The following is a 20,954-nucleotide window of genomic DNA, read 5'->3' on the forward strand; positions in this document are numbered from 1 at the left end:
ACAGAGGGAGGACACCAATGAAAAAGGCCTCTAAATCAACAGGATGGACTCACATATGAACTCACAGAGGCTATGGCATCATGCACACAGCCTGCACAGGGCCTGCAACTGATGGAGTCCTTGAGCTGGAAGGTGAAGTAGACACCTGCCCTATCCAATCCACCCCTATCCCAGCCACTATCTCCAATGGATACACACTTGCAACTGAAAGTTTTGTTTTCTTAAAGGGAATCTCGATGGGGAAACAAACTACTCTTAAGGGTAGGCCTCATACCCAGCACTAGATGGCCAACAGAAAACAAACTCAATGGAGGTTTCTTTTCTCATAATGTTGTATCAGGGCTGTTATTTATTTGTTTGATTATTTTTATATTTTTTATTTTATTTATTATGGCGTCCAGTTTTGTATTTGTATGAAATTCCTGAGTGTGTGAACAATTGGGTCTCTGCATCTCTGTTTCTTGAGCCTTTTCTTGTGCTCTTTTCCTTCTACACATTTGTTCTGTCCTATTCAAATGTGTTAGTTTTTGCTTTATCTTGTTGTGTTATATTTATTTCATTATTATCACTTAGAAGCCTGTTTGCTTTCTAATAGAGATGGTAAGGGGGTGGATGAAAGGGCAGGTGGGAAGGAATTGGTAGGAGCAGAAGGAGGGGAAACTGCAATCAGAATATATTATATGAGAAAAAAAGAAAATCATGATAATTTTTCAATGAAAGGCAAAAATAAAATTTAAAATATACATACAAAAAGGTATATCAGCATTTGATCATCTGCATAAAAATATACATAAATAATTAATTGCTGATTACAAAGTCTCCTAAACTTGGTTTTCCTATGAGCATGCATCCAATCTCTTCAATTCCTAAAAAAATGCAATATTCAGTTTTATTTAACTAGTTTGAAATTATAGAAGAGCTGACTTTCATGTTTGTGATTTCTTATTGACACTATGCTTAAGCTCATATCTGGCTTATCACTCAGTGGTAGCATGCTTGCCTGGCACATACTAGGCCTTAATTTCAACCCAGAGGTCAACATTAAAAGCAAACAAACACTGGCTGAGAAGATGGCTCAGTGAGTTAAAATGCTTGACTTGCAAGCCTGGACATCTGAGGTCAACCCCTGCCATTAAAAGTTAAAGGAGAGAACAGATCTCAAAATTTGTACTATGATTATGTGCATCTGTGTATACACTCGCACAACTGCGCGCGCGCGCGCACACACACACACACACACACACACACACACACACACACACACACACACACACTCACACAAAGTAAAATTCCTTTAAAAATCAGTATGGTTGTCTTGTTAACTCCTACCTTTGAACTTATGGAACACGGCCCACAGCTCTGCAATGTCAGTTGCAAAGGTAATGTCAGTGTCTAGGACAATCACTCTCTCCAGGTTGGCAGGTAGAGTCTTGGTCAGAACCAACTTCATCAGGCCATAAATCCCAGAGTAGTGTTTGTTGGGAATCCAGGATACTTCAGACTATACAGGACCGAATAGAGAGAAAGAGGGAGGGAAGGAGAGAAGGAAGGAGGGAGGGAGGGAAAAGGGAGGAAGAGTGAGAGAGAGAGTTGGTAAAATAAGAAAAAGGGAAAAAATCACCACATTGATTCATTGCTTAAACATTGTAAACCATGCTGAGATAGAAATAATATCCAATTGTACAAACTTGTTAAATAAATAAGTGAATTTTCTTTAAAGATTTATTCATTTCACTTTGCCACATCAAGTTTTTCTGGGAATAAAAATGTATTTGAATCAAAACAGTTATAAAATACTAGTTGTGAAATAATTATTAAATATAAATTCTATGCTGAGATCTTGAAAATACTTTTTTATTATTAGAGAAATTATATGGGTCCAGTGAAGAAAACAAGTATGTGAAAACAGCAACAACAACAACAACAACAACAACAAAAACAAAAACCTAGCACCTCATTGTTTATAAGTAGAATTATTTCTTTAATTCATTAAAATAATGTGCCATTAAGGATCACTACACCTCATGGTATTCCTAATACTTATGCTTATATCTACTTTAAAGTTATAATAGAGTCAGTTGGTACCAGTGTTTCCTCCTCATCCTCATGGAAATGAGGACCCTGTCAGAATCTATATAATGCTGGTCATCTGACAGTAATGGAGGCTAGACGTACATGAAAAACCTCAGAGCTACAGGGCTTACATGCAAGGAACAACCAATATCCTATAAATGCATCAGCCACAAGCACATGCTATCAAAATGCTAAGGACTATACATAGCATCACTGTGATAACAATCCTCATCTATGTATATCATTTGTGAAGACCATTGTAGTAAAAAAGGCATGAGTCATGAGTATGGAGGGATTGCACAGAACTCATGATCCACATTTTAATCCAACAGATTAATACTTAGCATACACCTTCTGATGAAGTTGGAGTCACCACCTCAGAATTCTAAATACTAATTCTAAATACTCATCTCTTTTGTCCTTAAAACAACACTTAGTAGACACTTGTATTCAAAGAAGTAAGGAAGAGTTGGGTGTAGGTGGCTCTTAAATATAATCATAGAACCCGTGAGGCTGATAGATCAAGGCCAATGTGTGCTACAACAGGAGAGCCTTATCTCATTGCTGCTCTATTCACAATAGCTAGGAAATTGAAATAACCTAAAAGCCCTTCAGCTGACAGATGGTTAATGAAAATGTGGTACATATAAAGAACATAAAATGACAAAATTTGGAAAACATATACTAAGTAAGTAACCCAAACCCAGGAAAAAAATACAAATGTACCATGTTCTTTGACATGAGGCTCCTAGCTCCAAGTGTTCAGGGAGCTAGGTGCCTATATAACCTGGAGAAATTGCAGAAACTAGGAAAGTAAAACGGGACAAGTGTGTGGAAAACAAGGGAAGGGAATAGCAGGCATAGCCATATTGACCAGTGGCAGAAATTAAACCCTGGTCAGAATAAAGCATAATACCTTACAGATCATAGGGGCAAAATTCAAAGTTGGGTTAGGTGAATGGAGGGCAGTAAAGGAGAAAAGTAACCACCTAACCCCCAACCCCACTCTACAGCTGGCATCATGTAAACCTGTAGTTAGAATTGCTGGAGAATGAGCAGGGAAGATAGCTCAGCGTAAAGTATTTGTTGAGCAGTCAGGAGGCCCAGAGTTTGGACTATAATAAGCCACATAAAAGGCACACTTCTGAAACTCCAGGTCTGGAAAGAGGGAAGCACAGAAATAAATGAATCGTGGGACCTCACTGACCAGTCAGCCAAACTGAATTGATGAGTTCCCAGCTCAGAAAAACTAAGGTGGAGAGCAATTGAGGAAGACAGCTCATACCAACATCTGGCTTCCAAATGCAATCACACATATTTCACAACACATAATTCACTGAAACCAAGCATTTGCCAGATGATGGTTCTAGTGTTTTGTTTATTTGTTTTTTTCCTGAGTTTGGGTCTGAGTTTTGATTATCATAACCTACCCTACCCCATCATTCCCTGAGTTTACTTCCCAGGTGCCCCACACCTCAAGATCTAAGACCTTAGTAAACAATTCCTTCCAATGTACTTTATAAAACTCTTCCTTGACTAAGTCCTGGCCTTTGGAACTCAGCTCCATTCCTATCCTCCCCAGAGAATCTGGCTGAATCAAAGCCTGGAAATCACAACTCCACACTGCGTAGCTGTGCTATTTAATCAGACCTTTGATTAACTTATCCATCTATTTTGGTAAGAATCAAAGCCGGAGAGCTTGGCTAAGACTGAGAGCCACAGTGTTGGGTTAAGCCCTCTAATTAGATTGCCCTGACTCTGAGTTTTATTTTTAACACAGATGTGAGACACTTGGATGCACTGCAAAACTAAGAGACTACAGGAATAAATTAATCTCCACATGAGCGCAGTCCTGAATGTCACCCCAAGTCCCCAACTTAATTCACAATCAATTAAGTCCAAGTGTTCAATTAAATGTAAAAGTGGCATGTGAATGAGTTTGTATTTAGAAAGAAAACCCCAGGAAATAATAGAAGAATTGTTGGGGGAAAGAATGTGAGGAATAGGAAGCAAATACATTTATTATAATCAGCTCATTCCAAGACCTGCATGGTTTCTACTGCTCCAATTTTCCTTTTCTTTGTACTTTGTCCACCTTGAAAGCCACTGTCACATAAAGAGGCACCTCCTCTCAGCCTCAGGCTAGACTAAAGTTCCTGAAGTGAGCTAACTCATTTCTCCCACACACAGCAAAATAACACACTGTATTTAAATTTCCATGTCTGTCCTGTGCATTTGACTGAAACTTCTTGAGGCTGGGAAAATGTCCTTTTCACTCTGGTAGTACTCCACATAGTGGATGCTCAAGAATAGCTTGATGAATGTGCAGGACGTTATCTTTGCCTGTGTCTGTGATCAAACTCTACCTTCAATAACTCCTTTCACTTACAGCAGAGATGTCAATAACTGGAAAATGTAAGGTCTCTGGGATGAAGTGGAAATACAATGGCATGCTCTAGGTGTAGGATATTGAGTGGTCAGTGTGACCTGTGTGAGTTTTCTAGACAGTCTCTTAGGACATTCACAGAGGTGTTGATTTTCCTTGAACCTATAAACAAGCTCTAATACAACAAGGTCAGGGGTCCATGCTGAAAAGAACATCCTGCATAAAGGAAGGAAGTGGACCATATGCAAGCACTCGTTCCACAATATCCAACAGAAACAGAGTACCTGACAGAGTCACTCCCCACAGTGGCTAATATGACAAAGGGTCCACATAATTAATAATAAAGATGACATGAGCCTCATTGTAATGGGCAGGACAGTATTCCAGGAGTGACTGTTAATAATTCTAAGCATTGAGGCAGAGGCTTTAATTAGCAACAACATAATTGAACCCATGATTGCAATATACTGCACACCCATAAAGGAGCAGAAATGGTCAGAGCTTACAAGATCCTTCTCAAGTGTGGGATGGAAGACATTGTCAGTTCAAAACTCACCTTGCTGAAGCTCTGACACTATGGTATTCATGGGAACTAAATGGAGTTTCCTCAAAGCTCTGAGTATTCAATAAACCTGGAAAAGTGACCTAGAAAACCTGACCAGTGTGGTGATGTGAGCATGGGGTCACTGATGATTTATCTTCAAATGTCACAAATCCCAACCCAAGGAATGAAGGACAGTGGCGTGCCAGTCATAATGCTAAGTCATAATTCTGGATTTTGACAGCTAATACAGAGGCAGGTGGGGGAGCTGGTTTGGCCAGGAAAGGACACCCACTTCTCATTTGGAAATGCTGATTTTCAGTCGTCCCTAGGATACTGCAGTAATGGCACCAGGAAGAAATGCATGTTAGAGATTGGGGAGAGATTGCTTATTTGTTAAAATCCTCGCAGAAGCCTTTCATCTGGTTGTTATTAACCACAGTACACAAAGCCTGAGCTAAGACCTTTCCTGTTGCTTCTCCCGACAGCTCTTCTACATTTCTGGGAACCTATAAGGTCAGATTAGAACTCTCTTCCATATAAACACAGCTTCATTAACTAGCAAGCCATGCGTGTGTGTGCACTAGTGTGCATGTGCGTGTTTGACTGTGGAGAACACAGGACAATATCAGGTATCATTTTCAAGAATGTCTTCCATGCCTTTTGAGTCAATGTCTCTTTGGCTTGGAGCTCATCAACTAGGCTAGGCTAACTGACCAGTGAATACCAAGTACCCATACCTCTGCCTAGATTACAAGCATATACCAGCATGCCTGGTATTTCTAGCACCGTTCTGGAGATCAAATCACATCCTCCTGCTTAAAAGCCAAGTACTTCATAGGCAGAACAATTCTCCCCAGCCAGGAAGACACTGATTTTGAAAATTCTATGAATTGATTTAGTGTGTGTATGTGTGTATAGATCATAGTGCACATGTGGAAGTGAGAGGATAACCTGTGGGGATCTCTTCTCTCATTCTACAGTGTGAATCTCAGGGATCAAATGAAGGCCATTAGGACTAAGCAGCAAAGGCTTTTACTGGCTGAGCCATTTAGTTTGCTCAGGAAACCATTTTTTGTTTTGTTTTGTTTTTCCTCCTCCTCCTCCTTCTCCTCCTCTTCCCCCTCCCCTCCTTCTTTAAGGCAATTAGAGATAGACATCACTGGCTTTTAAATCTCCCTGGGCCTTAATTTTCTCACCTGTAAAATAAAATTACTCCCTTACTCCTACAAAGTAACTGTTTTTATAGTCTGTAAGCTTTATCTCACCACTAAGGAAATATTTATTTCTGAAAAAAATAGGTTCCTTACCCATTTGAAAATTTTTCTCTAAACTAAAAATCACATTGACTTTCAAGGAATGAAAAAAGAAAATGTGGTAAATTTCACAATAGATTATTACTCAAGTATTAGAAAAAATGACATCAGGAAAACTTTTAGGCAAGTGGATGAAACCAGAAAAAAAAAATCATCCTTAGCAAGGCAATCCAGATGCAGAAAGACAAACATGTTATGAATCCACTCATAACTGGATATTAGCTGTTAAGTAAATGATAAGCATGATAAAATCCCACAGACCCAGTGAAGATAGATAAAGGGCAGGGGGAGATGGACATCCCTGGGAAGGTGAACTAGAATAGATTTTGTGGGTGGACTGGGAGCAGGCTGAGATGGGAACAGGAGGGATTAGGTTGAGAGAGACACTGAGGGAAACAGTACAGGGAGTGAAGCTGGAAAGGGTCGCAGTGGAAACTTTCTGACCTATGAGGATGAGCCTAGTGCAGACTCCCTGTAATGGATAATATGGAGCCTGTACCCGCCATCTTCTGCAGCCAGGCTAGGCTCCCAGTGGCAGGACTGAAACACCACCCCCCCAAAAAAAACCCTAATACCCACAACCTGTCCTGCCTGCAAGATGCACTGGGCAGTAGTGGATGGTTCAGAGCTTGTGGAAATACCAATGAGACCTAAGCGACTATCATGAGACCTAAGCCACTAGAGGAACCACATGCCCTATACTGCCTGGATGGCCAGATCTAGAAGCTGGATGGAAGGAAGGAAAGAAGAAGAGAGGGAGGGAGGAAGGAAGAAAGGAAGGAAGGAAAGAAGGAAGGAGGGAGGGAGGGAGGGAGGGAGGGAGGGAGGGAAGAAAGAATGGAGAAAGAACAGAGGGAAGGAGGGAGGGAGAGAAGGAGGAGGGAAGGAAGGGAGGAGTCAAGGACACCAAGAAAACACAGCGTACAGAATAAACTAAGTAGGAATCATTGGGGCTCAGAACAGAGAGTGAAGTAACCACAGAGCCTAGATGGTTTTGTGCTAACTGCAGGTTTTTTTTTTTTTTTTTTTTAGTATACTAACATGGGGGTAGGGTGTCTCTGACTCTTTTGCCTGCTCATGGGACCCTTTTCTTCCTACTGGGTTACTTTGTCCATCCTAGATATAAGGTTTTATGGCTAGTCTTAATACATTTTGTTATGCTGTGTTCAGTTGATATAACTGGGAGATCTGCTCTTTCTGAAGGGAAACAGGGGCAGTGGATCTGGGGGAGAGGCAAGGTTGAGGGAATTGGAGGGAGGGGGGGAAGGCTGTAGTTGGGATATAATGTATGAGAGAAGAATAAAGAAAAAGAAAAACTGGTTTGACACTTTTTTAACAATTAAAAGTCATTGTAGCTGGGAATGTTTGAAAAGCCATTCATGTTCTAGGTGGAAACCACACTGCATGTGTAAAACCATCTGAGGAGGAATTGGAACATGTAGTCATAGGGTGGGGGCACCCGAAGAGGCTGGGGAGCACGAGCTTGGGAGTCCTGAGATGAATTCCAAATCCTAGGTTCATCACAGCCACTCTGGCAAATCCACCTTCTTAGACTCAAAACTCCTGACTCATTAAACAGAGAGAAATAAGAGACAGACATGACATAAGGTTAAGAGAAGCATTAAATGAAGGAGGAGAACCAATGTGCCCAGCAGAATGTGTGCCACAAGATATGGGACAAAGATGAACTTTTAAAATAGCTATCAACACAGTCTGCAGAGTAGCTGGCCTTGAGTACAGCGATGGCTAACTAGGTGGTCTCTTTGGGGGAGTGGCTAGAACTTTATGTACATCAGATGATGAGACACTTATAGTAACCCTCTCCAGAGTATGAACATTTCTGGTGCAACATGCAAGAAGAGGCAAGACCCATATTTACTAAATAGCTATCTGTTGTTTTTTTTTTTTTTTTTTTGTGGGTATTTATCTTTGCCATTAAAAAGGAACGTTAGGAAGCTTGGTAAATGGCTTCGTCTAAGAACTATACACATAATACATATGAGAACCTGAGTTTATTGCTAAGAACCCTTGAAAAAAAAAAAAAAAACCTGACACGACACCATACATCATGAGGCAGAGACTGAAGATTCCCTGAGGCTCCATGTCTTCCCATTATAGCTGAAATCAGTCAGCTCCAAGATCAGTGAGAAACTGTCTCCAAAAAAATAAGGTGGAAAGTGGCTGAGGAAGATCTTCCAAGTGGACTTCTTACCTCCCCTGACACATGTACATACCCCTGTACACACACATAGATATACAGCATTTTAGGGACACCTTATGAGTACCCAATGCTAAGGACCCAGGGGCCAAGTTCAGTGATGTAGAGACATTCATACCCATCATTGCATAGTGTCACTGCATGAGACACACCCTCCACAAGTAGGAACAACTATTTGTCATCTCACATGATTTTTGTATGCTAGAGTTTGGGAACATGTCTGACAGATGGACTCCTTCTAAGATTATGCACAAGAAGGTAGTGGAATCTCTAGTCATCAGAGTCTGGAATTGGGCTGAAAGATCTGATCTTGTCACACAGACTGCTCCCCTCACACTGTATCCTAATAGAAAGGCTCCGTCCGTCAACACCTGGGTGACTCCAGAGGCTGCACAAGTATCAACGTGGCAGCTGGCTTTCCCAGGGTGAAGAGTCCAAGAGAGGAGATGGAAGCCAGCATGTCTACATGTAGCAGGCCTCAGAAGCAGAACGGTGCCATTTCTTCACTCTCTCCAGCCACACAGGTGTTGTGTGTGTGGAAACGGTATGGATAGTAGATACTAGAGGGAGCCATCTTGGAAATGAGCTCCCACGTCTGTAATTACAGAATACAATGAACTGTGCTCCAATAAATGCTAAATGTGTGCACAGCAGCCATCTGGTAGAAAGACAATTAAAAGGGAGGGTCGGGAAAGAAGGGGGCACAATCAGATGGAGATGTCTGGAGGAGATGAACTTTCAGTTTGGTATGCAAAAGTGAGTTGGAAGTGGAGTTTCTCAAATAGCTGAAGGAAAAAAGAAAGAAGAGGTGCCATTAGTAAAGGCCTAGAAATATAAACAGAAACCAAGCATGTGCACACACTCTGCACACCTGATTATATGTTTTTATGTAAATAACTATAGCCTGAAACCTTTCTAATATTTATAATTACTGTGTGCATTCATGATATTCAAATTTGTGCCACCATGTGCATATCAATGCCAAGTCAGTTTTCGTTCCATGTTTAGATGTGCCTTTGCCTGTTAAGTCAGCCATAGCTTAGGTCTGTCCAGGGGTTGGAAGTGATGGAAGAGCATATGGAAAGGGCAGAAGGTTGAAAAGCATGTATACCCTACTAAAGAGTATGGGGCAATACCTTAGATGGAGTGGAAAAATGAAAGGGTTTTTACTAGCAGATTGATCCACTCTCAATTTGTATTTGTTTTAGGAATACATGATTTACAAAGGTTAGAGTAGCAGAAGGCAACTGCAGAGCATTAGAAGGACCACAAGGGATTATTAGCTGGTGGAAACATACCAAAAATTCAGATTCCTTCATTAAGTCTGGGGGAGGGTTCAAGAGTCTGGAGTTTTCTTTCAGAATTTGCAGGTCATTCAAAACTCCACAGATTATAACTTAAATAACATTAAACAAAAGACACCAAAAAATCAGCACTTCTCTATGTCTTCTTGGTTAGTCTTCTCATGTAGCTCCCAATTAGCTCAGTGCCCAGAACAAGTCATAGACAGCTCTGAGCCACAGTGTCCATTGAAAGCTGATAGCTGCCTGAGAGTACAAGGAGAAGAGATCTTTCTTGAGATTAGTAAAGGGCTGGCTATGTTGCGAGAGACAAACATGGGAGTTGCATCCCCATCTCTTGTGACATTTGAAACTTAGAAATCCATTTCCATATAAGTAGCCAAATTTGTGGTGATGTTCTTAAAACCCAACATCAACTGCAGTGCTGAATTCTATGACCCATGTCTTCCAACATCAGCATCTTTGAAAGAAACTTGCAGAATCTCAAAGCTGGTCTGTATAGGTGATACAGCATCACGGGAGACTTATTGAATGTGTAATCACAGCCTATCTAACATAAGACCTGCAAGATCCCACATAAAAAGCCAGAGAGACCTACTAGCAAATCCCCTCTGGGAATACAAGTTAGTCTGGAAGGACAGAGGCTCATGATCCCAGACAGACCTACCTACAGGAGGAGATCCCCTTCCTGTCTGTGCAGAGTCCCTTCATTTTATCATATCACAGTGTTAGAAGCAGTTTTGTTTAGATATGAGGAGCTTAAGGGGATTGCCACTGAAGCATTCCCTGACTACTTGCACACTCTTCAGCACAGCACACTCTGAAATGCAGCTCAGCTCAGCACCCAAAGTTTGGATTTGTGAACTGGACTGTTGCAGCCACTTAATTTCCTAAAATATTTCTGCCTTAACAACTAGGAGATTTTTCAATGCACTGAGGGGAAAAATTACATTAGCTCCTGCATCATGTGAACTTCATATTTTTAGAAATTGCAATGCTTAGTATAGTTCCAGTATATAATTATATGTATACTTGAAACTGGGCTGTACACAGAGAGAACACTCTGGAAAGAGTTTGAAAGTTAAACAATGCAGCAGCAAAAAAAGAAAAAAAAATGCTTGCTAAAAGGTCAAGTATTCAGCTCAGTTATTAACATGCAGGAAGCTCTAGGCTTGATGTGTATCCAGCACCACATATACCATATATACATGGTGGCGCATTCCTGCAAAACCAGAATTGGGGAAGTGGATGCAGGAAGATCTAAAGTTCAAGGAAATATTCAGTTATAGAATAGGTTTGTTATACAATAAGTTTGAGGCTGAGCCCTTGCCACAAAAACAAATGTCAAAATAAATAAATCCACTGCTTACTGAGTACCTTCCCTACCAATGAGGTATGGGCTATCAAACTAGATTCACTCATGCTTTCAACCAACACTCAGTTGGGTCTCTGGGATTCTACTTTAAAGGAGAAATGACAGTTTCTTGAGACCGAAGAGTATTTCAGGAGATAATGGCTCACCTGGTGTGGGTATGGGGCTTCTAAGACATAGTTCTAGCTCTAAGTCAGGAAAACACAGTCTTCAACCAGTCTACACCAGAGCTTTCTTTAATCATAAGACAGTAGTTGCCAGTGTGGAAAGACCTGGCATGACATTGATCAGGGGACAAGAGTGTAGCCAACAGAGAAAAACACACTGGATAAATTGTCTGCAGCAATGTGACCTTTATCTTGTACCCATATTTAATTTTCTAAAATACAGCTGCCTACTGAACAAACAGATTGTTTATCAATATGTGTGATTATATGTACTGATAAATACACATACACACACTTTTGAAATTATACTTAACTCTTACTATGAATAAAGATACTGTGTAACAAGTGCATTGAAAGATGAAAATAAAGTCTTTGTTTTTCTGTTACCATCAATGTACCAAATCACACACATTCTTGAGAAGAGCACACTATGTTTTGCATGGACGTAGTAACATCTAGCCTTGCCAGTGCATTTGTGTTACTGGACACACCCATTTGGGCATGGCTTCAGGTGTGGCTGTGACTGAAAGGTAGAGAGGGGAGTACTCTCTTATGTCTCTGAGAGCATCATAAGGGCAGAGGCTGCATCCTCTAAGCAGGAACACTGAAGTGGTTCTTTGCTAATATCTGTGTAAGTTGTTCCCCAATAAAACACCTATTTACCATTTATCTTGGGTCTAGTAAACTCATTAATACCCCACCTTCATATGGAGGTAGAAACAAATCAGTCATTCTAATAGTTTGATATTAAAATCTTACGGCAGAACATAGTGACTCAATTAGTGGGAAAACTAACTCCTTGTGAGAGGAAAGATCATTTCAAAATGAAGCTGAGAACAGATCTCGGTTAGATCACACCACACTAACCTAGCCCCACACAGGGAGGTGGGAGAAGTAAACACAGCCAAGTCTAAACACAGGACTACACAGCACTGTTTGCCATTCTGGATTTAATCAAAAGAAAGTACCATCCTCTGTCCTTGGGTCATCTGCTGAATCTGTCTCTTATGCTCACCTGACTACTCCTTTTTCATTGCCCTTCAACTCACTTGGAAAAGGCCTCATCTAAAGAGCAGCTATGTATGTGAACATTAGACACATGAGGGTCTAAGATAAAAACCCTGCGTTCCACTTGGTTAATTTCTGGTTGGTTTAAAATTGTTTTCTTTCACAACACATAGAAAACAAAACACTCTCATGTGGTAAAAAGATCAGCAGTCTGAATTTTTTCAGCTCACTGGCAAAATGACCCTCCTCAGTGGACACTCATGGAAAGAGTATATCTTCACTCTACTCATGCAAGACATTCAACTAACATTAACCAAAAATCGAATTGTAATTTCAAATATTTTAATCCTGACATTGAAGCCTTGCTCCAGGCTACTTAGACTGTGGTTATATTGACATTCACCCTACATAATAGGTCCTTTCCATTCATATGATGGTTGTCAAGGAAACCAGATATTGAGGATAGCTAACTGTCTATGTGGATAATATACCATCCCTGAGAATACAGGATGGAAAAGAATATCATCCCTCGATAGCACAATAATAAAACATAGCTGGGGTTGTAGCTCAGGGTTGCAGCACTTGGCTAGAACACACATGGTTCTCAATCCCATCCCTAGCACAAAACAAAAAAGATCAGACAAGTCACATAGAACAAAATAATTCCATTGTTCCTTCACTTCACTTCAAGTATTTGACTGATCAAGTAAAAGTAATAAAATGAAATTTCTAATGATCTGCTTCTTTGGGCCTTGAGAAGACCTTGTGGATAAAGATGCTTGCTGCCAAGGCTAAAGACTTAAGTTCAGTCTTCTAGATTTACATTATTAGAATAAGTGACCAATTCAGTACCTAAGTTGACACCTGACCTCCATTTCTGTACAACCACAAGGGTATACCTGCCCACACAAATACTGACAGATAATTAAAATTTATAGAATTCACTCAATTATTCAAGATACTATCTATCTAAACATTCATTGCACTGCCCAGTTTTGTATGACAAGGGAAGAATAGCAAAGGTGCAGTGTTCCTAGCACTCAGGAGACCAACTAATAAGAAGAGGATATTATTGTATTTGTGTAAACAATAAGGTCACATTTGTTGAATGTTTGCTATATAAGAGACACCATTGTGGAGCAATTTACAAATCTTATCTTCCCCTCTACACAATAATCCTGAAGCACATGCAAAGGAAATCACAGGATTATACAGAATTATTGGAGCTGGGTTTGAAAAGTCATATGTGCTTCAATGAGAAGCTTTTGATAATTGTGGAAACTGATTCAAATAAGATGCTTAAATGAGCACTGAGAAATAAAAGCAATCAACAAGTTATTAGTGCAATTCTTGGGATGGAGCAACAGATTGGAGATGGGAAGTCAAATGAGAAAATATGAAGTTCATCAGAGCTTTTATGTTAGCATAAATGAGCACTCCTTCAAGGTAATACCGAATAAGGAATCACTAATAAAGAATCACTTTTTTTTTTTTTTTTTTTTTGCTACGTATGGTCATGTTTCCAAAGTATAGGATTATAAGCAGCTGTTGAAATTCTATTAAGGAAGCTAAGAAAATGAAACATCCAAAATGTAACCAGATGCAAAGTATAAAAGCTCTAAAGTCTGTTGTGTTCTTCACTACCTAGCCACTATGCCATGTTGACCTTTGCTGCTTAGGAAAAACAAGACCAAAACAATGATTTTGCTTTGTAAACTTAGGTGGTTCGGTTTTGTTGTTTTCTTTTCCAACACACATTGTCAAGTTGCTATGTACTTTCCTTGGTAATATTCAAAGCAGTCTTTATATGCAGTACATGGAAGAATAGAATGAGCTCTGACCTTGGAGTGTGAAAAGACATTTCAGAAGCAGTGACTCTCAGGTCCTACACCTGAGATACACAAAAGCACCAGCTTATTCCATGAGATCTACAAATAGGATGCTAAATAGGTCAGTGCTGAGCAGAGTGTCTCCTGGAATTAGTGTGGATATGCATGCATGCATGAGCACACAAACACACACAGCATTCTGAGTCAAGAAGGGACATTTTATTAGGTGACAAGTAGTATAAAGGGCCTGATCACAGTACTTGAGCACAGGATTTGAGTCCCTTACCACATCTGTTAGCTACTGTGATTTCCTATCCTTGGTTATAATGGATGATTTTTAAGGGTAGGGCTTATGGCTTATGTATATGTAATGTAAAGGCAATGAACACCCTCTGGAACAAAATATACATTATATAATAACACTGTATCAATAATAATAGAGGATGAAAAGGGGGCGTTTTGGCAGGACTATTACCCCTGAGAATAAGCTGTTGATCATTGCTTGCTATTTTCTCTTCAAACATTATGTAGCCAGTAGTGAATAGATTTAAAGCCAACTGGGGTTCTCGAATTCAGCCTGGCTAAGTCATTAAATCCAATGAAAATATCTCAAATGAGCTTTTAGCCAAGGGATTACTATATACAAAATGGTATTTGACAGATCAGATTGTGAAGTTGTCCATCTTTGAAAAATGATCCTAAAAATAGTAATAGTAGTAATGGTAATAGTCAAAACCCACATGTGTCATTATCTGGCTTTGCAAATTCTTCTTGAAATAATTATAAGAAAAGGACAAGCAAGGTGTTCACATCTCCTTCTGACATGGTAGCCAAATGTATATTGGAAACACCTTAGACCCAAATTGCATAGCTAGTAAGTGGTAGAGTTAAAACCCTTCTGATCTTCCAAAAGACCATTGTTATAGGTGGAGGTCTTTTCTGATACCACTGCCCCTGAAAGTTTTGGGAGAAAATAGAATAAACTGGTTTTGAGGCACTGTCTTTTGTTCTTCAGCAAAGAAGTACATTTTGACACCTGGGCACTCCTTCTCCCAGCAGCAAGCTGGTGACATGGAATATAGGCTGAAAAGTCTGTAATGTTTCCTGAGTCTCCTGACCAAGGTTGTCATTGGGAACTCCATACTTCCATTAGAAAACAAAGGGAATCTGGCCCTGGGGCAGCCAGTTGGGCTAAGGGGCATGAACAGAAATCACTATGGAATGCAATGGAGAGCTGCCCAATGCAAGTAACACTGTGTTTTATGGGTTTACCAAATGATATAATGAGTTTGTCACTTCATATGATCTGAAGCCACAGTAGTCAGAATTCAGTGGACGATTGGGTCACACCAATGTGTGATTGCAATCTGGGGGTGGTGGTGGTGGTGACTAAGGACTGTTTGGCAAAACTTAGAGATGTTCTCAGTTGCCAATTTTTTTTTTTTTTTTTTTTGTGTGTGTGTGTGTGTTACAGGGAGCTATGTATAGATATCAGGGCTGGGTGTTCAGTAGCCTCAGAAAGAATATCTTTCAGGATAAATAATTGCCAGGCCCAAACTATCAATAGTGTTAAGGCTGAGGAACATTATTCTTAGTCTTCATTTGATAATGGCAGGAGAATCAAGTGTTTCCTGATAGGACACAGTGGAAATTTTATACTCCCAGAGGGAAGAAAAGACTTTGAAGGGGGAATGAAGAAAGAATCCAATCTGCAGGACCCAAACAAGCTAAAAGACCTTATTTTCTGCCTCTCCCCCCAGCGGAGATCTAAGGTTTGGAAGAACAGGGCTGCCTACCAACTGGTTCAGGGAATGCCTCTCTTGGCTGGAGACAATGATATACGCCTTTGCTGGCTCTTTCCCAGCAAGGCAGCATGCACCTGCTTGAGCTTAGTACATGTCAGCAGGTAAATGTCACCCTAAACTCCACTGCACATTAAAACAACTCATGTGAGCCCAAGGGATTGAGCAGCTCCTTCAACACTGCTACCCAAGTGCTGGTTGTAAGGCATCTGAGTACCAGATGTTAGCCATCCTGGTCAGGAGCACAAAAAATCTGCCCTTCATGAAAAGTAGAGGGTGGAGTTTCTTTGCTGAGGCCCAGCTCCAGGATGTGCCACAGTGATCCCACCTATTCTTATGTGTGCATGTGTGTGCAAGTGCATACATGTGTACACACATGCATATGCATGCATGCATGGTTTTAACAGGGATTCTACTATTTCTGCCTCCCTAGTTCTGAACTATAAGTGTGTGACACCACACTCAGTTTCTTACATGAAATATGCATTCTAGTAATTGAAGTCTAGTTCTCAAGACAAGCACTTTATTGGCTACCCTCATCCTCTGATCTCCTTCATCTGTTCCTATGTGGCACTGTCTCTGATCATTCTGTATACACCATTCTTTCAGGGGTAACAAGTCTCTAGGCTGAGAGTGTATCCTCTATGCGAAATGGGCTCCAAAAGTTCATTCCTATAATAGGGATAAATACTGATCCACTGCCAGAGGCCCCATAGATTGGCCAGGCCTCCTGAAAGCTACATTCAGGGGGTCTGTGTCAGTCTTATGCTGGTTTGCCAGCTATCAGTGTGGGGTCCATGAGATCCCCCTTGTTCAGGTCAGCTGTTACTGTGGGTTTCTCAAGCCTGGACTTGACCCCTTTGTTTATAACTCCTCCCCCTCTAAAACTGAATTCCAGGAGTTCAGCTCAGTATATACCTGTGGGTGTCGGCTTCTGCTTCCATCAGCTACAGGATGAAGGCTCTAGTATGGCATAAAAGGCAGTCATCAATCTCATTATCAGAGAGGGTCATTTAAGGTAGCCTCTCCACTATTGCTTAGATTGTTAGTTGGGGTCATCCTTGTAGATCTCTAGACATTTCCCTAGTGCTATATTTCTCCTTAATCCTATAATGGCTCCCTCTTTATGGTATCTATTTTCTTGCTCTCCTCTATTGTTCCCCCAACTCAATCTTCCTGTTCCCTGATGTGCTTCTCTCCCAGCCTCTTCTCCCCTTCTCCTTCTCCTAGCTGCCTCTCTCCTCCCCTCATACTCCCAATTTTCTCAGGAGATCTTGCCCTTTGTCCCTTCTCTGGGGAACCATGTATGTCCCTTAGGGTCCTCTTTGTTTCCTAGCTTTTCTGGAGATATGGATTGTAGCTGGTAATCCTTTGCTCTGTCTGGTGTCAGGTTAGAAGTGATTGCTGGATCCCTAGATCTGGAGTTGCAGGTAGCTATGAGGTCCTGTTGTGGGTACTAGCAACTGAACTCATGTCCTCAGCAACAGCAATAAGTACTCTTAACTGCCCAGCATCTTTCCATATCCTACTTTTGTGTCTCTAAATAATGTAACACTCTATCTTAAATTGCTTTTAAAAATTTCTCCAGTAATATTTAAATTTGTTATTCAATAAATGAAAATCTTTTAAAAGTAATTCCAAAAGTCCTCTAGCATCTCCTAGGGAGGAAAACTGTAATCTCCTTATCTTTTAATCATGCCCAGTATTTATAACTGCAAAACAACACTTTGACACCATTCCTGAGAACAATGGATTTCTGTATCACATGAAAAATACATGAATGCATGTATGTATATAATATAAAGCACTTCAACATATATTGCAAACTACTAAGAAAGAATTTTTGTATTTGTTTGTGATATGAGCTTGTGCATATTCGTATTCTAAGCAAAGGTGGGCACATTTACAGACAAGTGTGCATTTGTAAGCTTCCATGTGTAGCTCCAAGGCTGTTATGTCTTCCTCAATCACTGACTACCTCATAAACTGAGGCAGAAGTCTGTGAAGCTTGCCCATTCTGATATTCTACCTAGCCAGTTCATTTTGGGAAATGGGTAATGTAAGGGACAGTTCAGGCAATTTTTCAGGCTGTCAGTAAGAACCTTAAATATATATGTATATGTATATGCACTTCATGTACATAGATTGTGTCCATACAGGTGTATACCTGCTGTAAAAACACCAGTCTGGACAAGAGCAGCATTACAAAAATGCAAAGCAAGTCCAGGGCTGAAGGATATCTCAGGAGTTAAGAGAATTTGCTATGCAAACAGGAAGGACTTAGTTAGATCTCCAGTGCTCACCTAAAACCTAAAAAGCTGGGTGTGTCATACACACCTATAACCCAATCTTGAAAAAAAAAAACAATAAAAAAATGAGCATTGGATTATGTGAGACTCCATTTTGAAGGAATAAGGCAGCAAGTGACAGAAGATGCCTGACATTTTTCTCTGAATTCTGCACATGCACACCCAAGTTCCTTCTTTCCCTTCCTACCCCCTCCACTACAGTGTATATAAGTTATAACTTTTGATTTTGAGTAGTTGTGGAGATCATCTTACTCTGGACATCACAGTTTACATAGGAAAGGGAGGATAAGGCCAAGGGCTTTGTCTTGCCAGGGGGCAGAAAGACTACCCTGTAGAGCTAGGGCCCCAAACTGTACCACTGTGCATATAGATGACCTAGAAATAAAGTTTGTCATGTGCCCTTGACAAAAACTGACTGTCCTTTCTCCAGCAGCCATTAACTATCAATAGCTCTCAGACATACATGAGCCCTTGTAACCCCTCCCCTGTCCCTAATTAGAATGTTGGCTGTCTTGATATTGTCCAGAAGACATTTTTGCAGTGGTGCTTCCCAACCTCTTACTCTTTATTTCATTACACTCTTTCTTCTATAATGTTCACTGAGCCTTTGGAAGGAGACAGTGTGATACAGGTGTCACATTGAGGTTAAGGTCGAGCACTCAACAGTCATTTACTCTATACACTATGACCAGTAGTGAAGCTCTCTGTTCTCTGTTTAATACTGTCCATACACAGACACACAGACACACAGACAGACAGACAGACAGACAGACACACACACACACAGAGACTCACAGAGATCCACCTGCCTCTGCCTCCCGAGTGCTTGGATTAAAGGTGTGTGCCACCAATGCCCGGTTTCACTTTAGAGCTTTTAAGACCAAGCCATATTCCCCCTAGTGTTTGATGTCTGTAATCAGATGGTTGTTTGTACTTATTTTCAAACCAAGTTACTGACATTTATACTCAGGCTTGCAGTTGATTTAAGGCAACTATCTTCAGGTCATTCTCTGAAAACTCTTTCTCAGTGCACACTGCTTCCTCCTTGAAAACAAGGCCTTTCATTCTTTTTATATCTACTTACATTAAAATACTGTGTGTGTGCCTCAGTGTGTGTATATATGTGTGATGCACATATACTTATTCACACTGGTTCACACACGCTACACTGCATAAGTATAAGCCAGAGGACAATTTCTTAGAGTTGTTTCTCTCTTTCCACCTTTACAACCTAAGCTATCTCCCCGAATCTTAATACCCATCATGATGACTTTAGAGAGTTTGTTCCTTGTTCTGCATGGTCAAATAGCATGACATACTTCACAGTAATGTATACCGTGCATACGTGGGCACTATTCCTGGACTCTTATCAATTTGCTTAAAGCTCTGAGGATATTTTATTTTTAAAAAATTCATCAAAAATAAGAAGAGTGTGTTTAACTTGTTTATACAATGTATATAAGTCATATGCTACCTCATTTATTTGTATACTTTTTGTTCAATAAATTATCAGTTATAAACAAATTTAATTAAAATAAAGTGAGTCACATAAACAGTACATATAGGTATATAGAAGTATGCTAGGGGCCTGGCATGGTGGTTCCAGTCTATAATCTCAGCATTTAGGAGAAAGAGGCAGACAGATCTCTTAAATTCAAGACCAGTCAAGGCTACATTGTGAGACCCTGTCTCAACAAAACATATCAAATACAAAACTAATTAAATTGGATGTATTATTAAGGTCATAACATTTGTCTGGTATGCATACTTTATTATGTTCAAACATATCCCTATCCCACACTCTCAAAAATGTCCAACTGGTTATCTCATGCTAGCCTTAAAGTCATAATTCTCCTGTTTCTGCCTCCTGAAAGCAGTAATTACAGGTATGTGGCACTATGCCCAGATAGAAATCATACCCTATTCTTCCCCCGACTCAAACTTTCTGTTCCCTCATGTCCTCCTCACCACTCTTCTTCTGCCCTGCTTATTCTCCTAGCTCACCCCCCCTCCTCCCATGCTCCCAATTTGCTCAGGAGATATTGCCCTTTACCCTTCTCTAGGGGACCATGTATATCTCTCTTAGGGTCCTCCTTATTTACTAGCTTCTCTGGCGGGAGACATTTTAGGATTACAGGGAAATCAGGCACTAGGGAAATGTCTGGAGATCTACAAAGATGACACCAGCTAACAATCTAAGCAGCAGAGGAGAGGCCACCTTAAATGCCCTCCCCTGATAATGAGATTGATGACTGACTTATATGCTACCGGATAGCCTTCATCCAGCAGCTGGTAGAAGTAGAAGCAGACACCCACAACTAATCACTGAACTAAACTGGAATCCAGTTGCAGAGAAGGATGAGTGATGAGCAAAGGGGTTCACACCAGGCTGGTAAAACCCACAGAAATAGCTAACCTGAACAAGGGCAGAGCTCTTGGTCCCCAGACTGATAGCTGGGATACCAGCAGGGGACTGATCCAGACCCCAGGAACCTGGGTTTCAGTGAGGAGACCTCTGAAATCGATGGGACCTCCTATAGTAGTTCAGTACTTATCCCTAGCATAGGTGTGGACTTTGGGATCCCATTTCACATAGAGGGATACTCCCTGAACCAAGACACACAGGGGTGGG

At 40.6% G+C, this 20,954-nt stretch overlaps 1 protein-coding gene across 16 annotated transcripts in view; it reads right to left on the minus strand.

The window, feature by feature from the left end:
- The window catches only part of Large1 (LARGE xylosyl- and glucuronyltransferase 1), a 520,809-nt gene that overhangs the window by 233,562 nt on the left and 266,293 nt on the right, over positions 1-20,954 (minus strand). For all 16 annotated transcript variants that reach the window (XM_035442501.1, XM_027410534.2, XM_027410533.2 and 13 more), the window contains one exon: positions 1,330-1,501. In XM_035442501.1, the coding sequence (XP_035298392.1) occupies positions 1,330-1,501 (172 nt within the window). The remainder of the gene's footprint in view (positions 1-1,329; positions 1,502-20,954) is intronic.

This window comes from Cricetulus griseus, chromosome 3 (assembly GCF_003668045.3).
Source record: "Cricetulus griseus strain 17A/GY chromosome 3, alternate assembly CriGri-PICRH-1.0, whole genome shotgun sequence".
Taxonomy (NCBI): Eukaryota; Metazoa; Chordata; class Mammalia; order Rodentia; family Cricetidae; genus Cricetulus; species Cricetulus griseus.